Genomic DNA, 9,499 nt, shown 5'->3' with positions numbered 1-9,499 from the left:
ATTACAAAATTGGCCAATAAGGAATATTCAGAGTCATAACTATCCTGTGAAGTATTCTTACCTTTTAAAAAGCCCACATTTCATTTGAATGTAGCAGATATTAATGTAAATGGCACTTTTAAACTTGTAAATGGAAATAAGCAGCCAGTGAGATTATGAATCAAATAATATAATCAGGTGGGGTATTTTTCTCTTAAGAAATGGATAAACATGATGGGTGTGACCAATGTGGAGTAGACAATGCCCAAGAAAGTTAGATGGCTGAAAAACAGGTATGTGGGAGAAGCTTGTAATTAAGAGGATTATGCTGATATTTCCCACTACAGTCACTATATAAACTATAGAAAAGACACAAATAAATTGCAGAAGAAATGTATGTAGATATTTCAGCAATATAAGCATGACCTGAAGAGAGCTTCCCAAGTGGGAAGAGGTCAAATTTCTGTATTTATAGGAGCTTCTCTCTATCTAAATGTTTAGGGTAAATAACATGAAAATATCAAGCACCAATGTTCCTCAAATTACTGATTTTATTAGCCATGGTTTTTTTTCCTTCTGATTTACTTCAAGGGAACCAATGTGTTCTCGCCATTAATTTTTTCATTGCCTCCTTCACCTCCTTGTTCCTCAAACTATAGATCAGAGGGTTTAACATGGGGATCACCACTGTATAGACCACAGAGGCCACTTTGACTTGGTCAGCTGAATAGCTGGACTTGGGCATCACATACACAAACAGAACTGTCCCGTAAAACAAAGTGACTGCAGTAAGGTGGGACGTGCAGGTGGAAAAAGCCTTGTTCCTTCCCTCAGCAGAGCGCATCCTTAGGATTGAGTGCAGGATGTAAATGTAAGACACAATGATCGTAGAGAGCGTGCTCACAAGGACGGAGGCAGAAGAGATGGATGGAGATATTTCAGCAATATAAGCATGACCACAAGACAGTTTCACAAGTGGGAAGAGATCACAGAAAAAATGGTTGACCTTGTTGGGGCCACAGAAGTTTAGGTTCACAAAACAGCCTGTGAATGATGAAGCATTCATGCATCCACCCAAATAGGATGCCCCCAACAGGAAGCAGCAGATTGCTGGGGACATTTGAGTGGAGTAGAGCAGGGGTGAGCAGATGGCCACATAGCGATCATAAGCCATGGTGGCCAGCAGGAAGCACTCGGTAGTTCCAAAAGCTACATCAGAGCCAAGCTGGGCTGCACAGCCAGCGAGAGGGATAGTAGTTTCTTCTCTTAAGAAACTGATGAGCATGATAGGTGTGACTGATGTGGAGTAGCCAATGTCCACAAAGGCTAGATGGCTGAGGAACAGGTACATGGGGGTGTGAAGCTGTGGGCTGCTCCGAATTAGGAGGATTATACTGATATTTCCCACTACAGTCACTATATAAACCGGTAGAAAGAACACAAATAAGATAGCACGTAGTGTAGCACTATCTGTTAGTCCCAAAATAATGAATTCTGTCACCATGGTGTCATTTTCAGTCTCCATTCATTCACTCAATGGTGCCCACTGGAACTAGAACCAGAGGAGAGTCACTGACTGAAATGACCCTGTAGTTAATTTATGTACCTAAATATAGTTTTATAATTACATTTTAAAATAGCAATTTTATCTTAGTGATAGAATGCTTTGTAAGTTTTCTTTAAAATTCCATAAGGTATTATAATAGGAAATTCAATTACTTTAGGATCCAACTATAAAGTTCCTACTTGCATGTGATAAAAACAAGTTTGTTCCCGGTATGTATAGGAACTATATATATGGGTAATCCATAGTGACATTAATTTTAATAGCAAAAACTTAAATATTTATGCCAGGGCTAACTCTTAGTGCTCCCATACCCATAACAAACAATCCTCTGCCCCATTGTTCTCTTCTCCAGTAAGTGCAGCCACCTTTTGTGTCATTGTCTTATTAATAACAATAGAACTAACTTGGACATCTTTTTTTAATGACATGTTAGAATAAAACAACCTAATTTCTTAGTTATAAAAAATAATCAGTACTATGTTCAAGATAGCAAGGCTCAGCACAATTTTTATTTTCACTCTGGTGTAAACTTACTAGACATTTTGCAAAATTTCACATGACTCTTCTCCACTCCTTTTACCCTTATGGGATTGTAAGAAGTGGCAAGTTTTTATATCACCAGTTCTAAAACGCAGCAGTCAGACAAGAAAAGGATGTGCACTTGGCATAGGGCAACAGAGTTAGAGGGGTCTAGATGGAATGGGAAGCTACAAAACTTAGCAAGTTATAATGAAAAGGCTATTGGCATTTCAATTAGCATTAGAATAATGGGCCTTCTTTCAAGAGCATGAACAAGGATAGGGAGAATGTTAGTCCTATTCACACATTTCCACAACTCTAAAGACCAACAGATTCCTTAGAATTATTTGCTTTTTCTTTTAAACTTCTGAGATCTAAGAAACAATACATATATTGGTATCAGTAATACACACACACACACACACACACACACACACACACTAGCAGCTGAATTCAAATCTATTAAGTTGAATTAGGCCAAAGTTTCTATAGTAATATGAATCAAAATTCCCTGACTAACTTCTAGAGAAAAACTCAAACCCAAGACAAACTTTCTTAAAGAAATTAAAGGTATAAAAGATACAAATGTTTCAAGGTAGAATGTGGCCGCCTGAAAAATAAACACAAGCCATATACAGAAATACAATGGAGTGAGAAGCCACACGAACCAAGGACCAATTTTTACCTCCCCTAGTGCATGGAAACAGGCAAATGACAAGTACTTTAAACTTCCTGTTTCCCACCTGTACAAAGGATAACATACATACCACACTGGATTCCTGTGTTTATAAGTGTGAATAAAGACAATACTGAGCACTGTTCAAACTCAAAAGAAACAGCAAAAATGTATCAATCTTCTACATCTTCCTCAAGACAAATAGTTACTTCTGCAACACTTAGGAAATTTAAGTGTTACTATATCCTTGACAAACCAGTCAGTGACACATCTACCACAACACCCAAGAGGGGCTCCAAGGAATTGTTACTGCAGAGCAAAGCCACGTTTAAGTGAGTTTTGATCATTTGGGATACAGCCCAAAATAACTTACTTCCCTTAAAATTACAAGTTAATTACTTCACTTATTTTGGACAATCTTACTGACAATCTAATGGGACAGAGAATTTACAAGTACTTACCTTTTGAGACAGTGAAATAAAATGTGCCTATGATTATATACAAGTATATGAATGAAATATTTTTAATTACCCATGGGTTTAATTTGTTTTTAATTGAATGATTCTCAAAAGCAAATGACATCACTTAGCTGTAACTTAAAATTGGTACTTCTAAAATATGGCTGTATTCTATGGCCCCGGTTTCATATTTCTTTTCATAGATGATACATTTATCAGAAGAATTTATTGTACAGCTATGCACACAACAGATATGAAATATCATTTTTGTTAATGAAATCATATTTATTTTCCACACCTTGTAAGTTTGTTTTAGAAGATGAGATACGAATGGTACTTGTGGACAGATACACCCCCCATTCTTCATTGGCTACTAACATTTATGATTTTCAATAGAATAATCAAACTAATACTGACACTTTAATGTCCCTGCCATGCACACTGGCATTCTGACTGTCAGATTATCCTAGCCATGATTGACAGTTACAATGACCTTAAATTGAGGCTGCACTTTCCTGGTTAAAAGGCAAGATCTTTTCATGGTGGGCTTAAGGACTCCATTTGGACAGCCCTCTTCACTACAAAGCTAAGCCTGAGAACCCACACTTGGAAATCTAGAACCTCAAATGGCCCAATTCCAGCTAGTTAAGAAATAGGATGCATACTTTCATCTATTCTATAAACACACTGCTCATTTAGGCTGTAAGAAAGTACAGTGGCTGGTGAATAGTATAAACAGCCTGCCAACAATTAAGTTAAAATGTCCCCTACTGCATCTGGGAGAATGCAGTTCATTCACCTTTGTCTTCCCATTAGCATTTTGCTCATAGTTGTTGATCCGTATGTGACTTTTTACATGCATATTTAAGAATTCAAGTCTAGAATACAGGGAAAGGTAAATAGATATTTGTTGACTTCATGCTAAAGTGTTTAAAAATTGTTCATATAATGATCAAATCATCAGTGTGACATAGTTAAATGATAATATAATCTTCCACTTTATCCTTACTCAACTGTAAATCATTCTGTATGTCCTGCTCCATGACTTTTCTCATAGATAACTAACTGTAGTCAATTTATGTCCTAAATTTAAATAACTTTGTTATCAATGACTTTCCTGACATCTTGGACTAAGATATTTTCTACAAATGGGCAGTCTCAGAGAACCCTGAAAAAAAAAATGCTTGCAGTGTTCTATAACTAACCTAGGGGAGGAATCTCTTTTGACTAGTTCTTAAAACTCAGAAGACTGCCATTCACATCATACTACCCTACCCATATCAAATAAATGAATAATAAATCTTTTTAGAGTTCTTATTTTATCATGCTAAGACTATCACATGTGATCTACCTGTCTAACCAATTTTAAGTGTATAAGAAAGCATGGGTAACTACAGAAAGGTTATATAGTAGTAGATCTATAAAACTGATTAATTCTTCCTAGCTGAAAATGTATGCCCATGGGCTAGGAAAGCTAATAAAATACTTTCCCTACCCCCAAGCTCAGGGCCCACAGTTCCACTTTCTGGGCTTGTGCACTTGTCTATTTTAAAGAACTCATATTACCTGAAATCATGCAGCACTTGCTCTTCTGTGATGGGCTTATTTCACTTAGTTTGGTATCCCCGGGGACTATGAATTATTCTGTGGTGTATTGCACTTTCCTTCTGCTTTAAGATTAAGTGATATTTCCTTGTATAAACATACCACAGTTTTTTCATCGATTCATCTGTTAATGGGCATTAGATTTTTTTTTTTAAGTTTTGGTTGTTGTAATGAGTACTGTGCCTAGTAGGAAGCCTTAATAGTGCTTAAAAAGAGATTTTAATTCGTTTGATTGAATATTGAGAAGACAGATTGTTGTCTCACCTGGCAATTTCATTCTTAATTTTTAAAAGAAAACTGCATATTTTTTCTGCAGAGACTGCACTGTTTTACACCCTTATCTACAACACAGATTACTATATACTCCACATAAATGAAACACTTGCTTTTTTGCAACAGTCATCCTAAGAAGTATAGGAAATATATAATTGTAGTTTTTATTGACATTTTGGCTATGATTAGTGACACTAAACATTTTTCAGTATATCCATTGGTAATTCACATGTCTGTTCAATTTCTTAGCCCACTTTTATTTTTTTTAATTAATTAATTTATTTATGCTATGTATATAGGCCTTTTACCTGGATGTATATGTGGAGACCAGAGAAGGATGTCAGGTCCTCTGGAACTAAAGTTAACTAACAGTTATGAACTGACATGTGGGTGTTAAGGCTTTTTTTTTTTTTTTTTGGATTTAAAATTTCTTTTAATTATATATTTTCTTTATTTACATTTCAAATGCTATCCCGAAAGTTCCCTATACCCTTGCCACACCATTCTCCCCTACTCACTCACTCCCACTTCTTTGCCCTGGCGTTCCCCTGTACTGGGGCATATAAAGTTTGCAAGACTAAGGGGCCTCTCTTCCCAATGATGGCCAACTAGACCATCTTCTGCTACATATTCAGCTAGAGACACGAGCTCTGGGGGTACTGGTTAGTTCCAGTTAGTTCCATATTGTTGTTCCACCTATACGGTTGCAGACTTCAGCTCCTTGGATACTTTCTCTAGCTCCTCCATTGGGGGCCCTGTGTTTCATCCTATAGATGACTGTGAACATCCACTTCTGTATTTGCCAAGCACTGGCATAACCTCACTCAAGGTAGCTATATCAGGGTCCTTTCAGCAAAATCTTGATGGCATATGCAATAGTTTCTGGGTTTGGTGGCTGATTATGGGATTGATCCTTGGGTGGGTTAGTCTCTGGATGGTCCATCCTTTCATCTTAGCACCAAACTTTGTTTCTGTAACTCCTTACATGGGTGTTTTTCTCCCTATTCTGAGGAATGAAGTATCGACACTTTGGTCTTCGTTCTTCTTGATTTTCTTTTGTTTTGCAAATTGTATCTTGGGTATTCTAAGTTTTTGGGCTAATATCCACTTATCAGTGAATGCATATCAAGTGACTTCTTTTGTGATTGGGTTACCTCACTAAGGATGATATCCTCCAGATACATCCATTTGCCCAAGAATTTCATGAATTCATTGTTTTTAATAACTGAGTAGTACTCCGTTGTGTAAATGCACCACAATATCTGTATCCATTCGTCTGTTGAGGGACATCTGGGTTCTTTCCAACTTCTGGCTATTATAAATAAGGGTGCTATGAACATAGTGGAGCATGTGTCCTTAATTACCCGTTGGGACATCTTCTGGGTATATGCTCAAGAGAGGTATTGCTGGATATTCTGGTAGTACTATGTCCAATTTTCTGAAGAACCACCAGACTGATTTCCAGAGTGGTTGTACAAGCTTGCAATCCCATCAGCAATGGAGGAATGTTCCACTTTATCCACATCCTTGCCAGCATCTGCTGTCACCTGAATTTTTTATTTTAGCCATTCTGACTGGAGAGAGGAAGAATCTCAAGGTTGTTTTGATTTGCATTTCCCTGATGGTTAAGGATATTCAACATTTTTTTCAGGTGCTTCTAAGCCATTCAGTATTCCACACTTGAGAATTCTTTGTTTAGCTCTGTACCCCATTTTTAATGGGGTTGTTTGAATTTCTGAAGTCCAGCTTCTTGGGCTCTTTGTATGTATTGGATATTAGTCCCTTATCTGACTTAGGATTGGTAAAAATCCTTTCCCAATCTGTTTGTGGCCTTTTTGTTTTATTGACAGTGTCTTTTGCCTTACAGAAGTTTTGCAATTTCATGAGGTCCCATTTGTCAATTCTTGATATTACAGCACAAGCCATTGCTATTCTGTTTAGAAACATTCCCTCTGTGCCCATATCTTCGAGGCTTTTCCCCACTTTATCCTCTATTAATTTCAGTGTCTCTGGTTTTATGTGGAGGACTTTGATCCAAGTAGACTTGAGCTTTGTACAAGGAGATAAGAATGGATAAATTAGCATTCTTCTGCATGATAACCACTTGTTGAGCCAGCACCATTTGTTGAAAATGCTGTCTTTTTTCCACTAGATGATTATAGCTCCCTTGTCAAAGATGAAGTGACAATCGGAGTGTGGATTCATTTCTGGGTCTTCCATTCTATTCCATTTATCTACCTGTCTGTCAGTGTACAATACCATGCAGTTTCTAATCAGAATTGCTCTGTAGTACAGCTTGAGGTCAGGCATGGTGATTTCCTCAGAGGTTCTTTTATTGTTGAGAATAGTTTTTGCTATCCTAGGTTTTTTTATTATTCCAGATGAATTTGCAAATTGCCCTTTCTAACTCAGTTAAGAATTGAGTTGGAATTATGATGGGGATTGCATTGAATCTGTAGATTGCTTTTGGCAGGATAGCCATTTTGACTATATTAATCCTGCCAATCCATGATGATGGAAGATTTTTCCAATTTCTGAGATCTTCAATTTCTTTCTTCAGAGACTTGAAGTTTTTATCATACAGATCTTTCACTTCCTTGGTTAGAGTCACACCAAGGTATTTTATATTATTTGTGACTATTTTGAAGGGTGTTGTTTCCCTAATTTCTTTCTCAGTCCATTTATCCTTTGTGTAGAGAAAGGCCACAGATTTATTTGAGTTAATTTTATATCCAGATACTGTACTGAAGTTGTTTATCAGGTTTGGGAGTTCTCTGGTGGAATATTTAGGGTCACTTATATATACTATCATATCATCTGCAAATAGTGATATTTTAACTTCTTCCTTTCCAATGTATCCCCTTGATCTCCTTTTGTTGTCAAATTTCTCTGGCTAGGACTTCAAGTACTATATTGGATAGGTAGGGAGAAAGTGGGCAGCTTTGTCTTGTCCCTGACTTTAGTGGGATTGCTTCCAGTTTCTCTCCATTTTGTTTGATGTTGGCTACTAGTTTGCTGTGGATTGCTTTTATTATGTTTAGTTATGGGGCTTGGGTTCCTGATCTTTCCACGACTTTCATGAATGGGTGCTGAATTTTGTCTAATGCTTTCTCAGCATCTAACGAGATGATCATGTGGTTTTTGTCTTTGAGTTTGTTTATATAGTGAATTATGTTGATGAATTTCTGTATATTAAAAATTCCTTGCATCCCTAGGATGAAGCCTACTTGGTCATGAGGGATGATCGTTTTGATGTGTTCTTGGATTCGGTTTGCTAGGATTTTATTGCGTATTTTTGCATCCACATTCATAAGAGAAATTGGTCTGAAGTTCTTTTTCTTTGTTGGATCCTTGTGTGGTTTAGGTATCAGAGTAATTGTGGCTTCATAGAATGAATTGGGTAGAGTTCCTTCTGTTTCTATTTTGTGGAATAATTTGAGGAGAATTGGAATTAGGTCTTTTTGAATGTCTGATAGAACTCTGCACTAAACCTATCTCGTCCTTGGCTTTTTTTGGTTGGGAGACTATTGATGACTGCTTCTATTTCTTTAGAGGAAATGGGACTGTTTAGATCATTAATCTGATCCTGATTTAAATTTGGTACCTAGTATCTCTCTAGGAAGTTGTCCATTTCATCCAGGGTTACCAGTTTTGTTGGGTAAGCCTTTTGTAGTAGGATCTGATGATGATTTGGGGTTCCTCAGGTTCTGTTTATATGTCTTATTTTTCATTTCATATTTTGTTAATTAGAATACTGTCCTTGTGCCCTCTAGTTAGTCTGACTAAGGGATTATCTATCTTGTTGATTTTCTCAAAGAACCAGCTCCTGGTTTGTTTGATTCTTTGAATAGTTCTTTTTGTTTCCACTTGGTTGATTTCAGCCCTTAGTTTGGTTATTTCCTGCTGTCTACTCCTCTTGGGTGAATTTGCTTCCTTTAGTTCTAGAGCTTCTAGGTGTGCTGTCAGGCTGCTAGTGTATGCTCTCTCTAGTTTCTTTTTGGAGGCACTCAGGGCTATAAGTTTTCCTCTTAGGTCTGCCTTCATTGTGTCACATGAGTTTGGGTATGTTGTAGCTTCGCTTTCATTAAACTCTAAAACATCTTTAATTTCTTTATTTCTTCCTTGACCAAGGTATCATTGAGAAGAGTGTTGTTCAGTTTCCACATGAATGCTGGCTTTCTATAGTTTGTGCTGTTATTGAAGATCAGCCTTAGTCCCTGGTGATCTGATAGGATGCATGGGGTAATTTCAATATTTTAGTATCTATTGAGGCCCATTTTCTGACCGATTATATGGTCCATTTTGGAGATAGTACTATGTGGTGCTGAGAAGAAGGTATATTTTTTGTTTTAGGATAAAATTTTCTATAGATATCTATTAAATTCATTTGTTTCATAACTTCTGTTAGTGTCCATGTGTCTC

The 9,499-nt window shown here is 36.9% G+C and overlaps 1 protein-coding gene across 1 annotated transcript; it reads right to left on the bottom strand.

Moving 5' to 3' along the window:
* Window positions 1-565: 565 nt before the first annotated feature.
* LOC110299074 (olfactory receptor 481) lies at window positions 566-1,504 on the bottom strand. Its single transcript, XM_021168672.1, has one exon. It carries the CDS (start codon window positions 1,502-1,504, stop codon window positions 566-568), a length of 939 nt encoding a protein of 312 aa, XP_021024331.1.
* Window positions 1,505-9,499: the final 7,995 nt, after the last annotated feature.

Source organism: Mus caroli, chromosome 7 (assembly GCF_900094665.2).
Source record: "Mus caroli chromosome 7, CAROLI_EIJ_v1.1, whole genome shotgun sequence".
In the NCBI taxonomy this organism is placed as follows: domain Eukaryota; kingdom Metazoa; phylum Chordata; class Mammalia; order Rodentia; family Muridae; genus Mus; species Mus caroli.
This window is presented reverse-complemented; position numbering and strand designations above follow the sequence as displayed.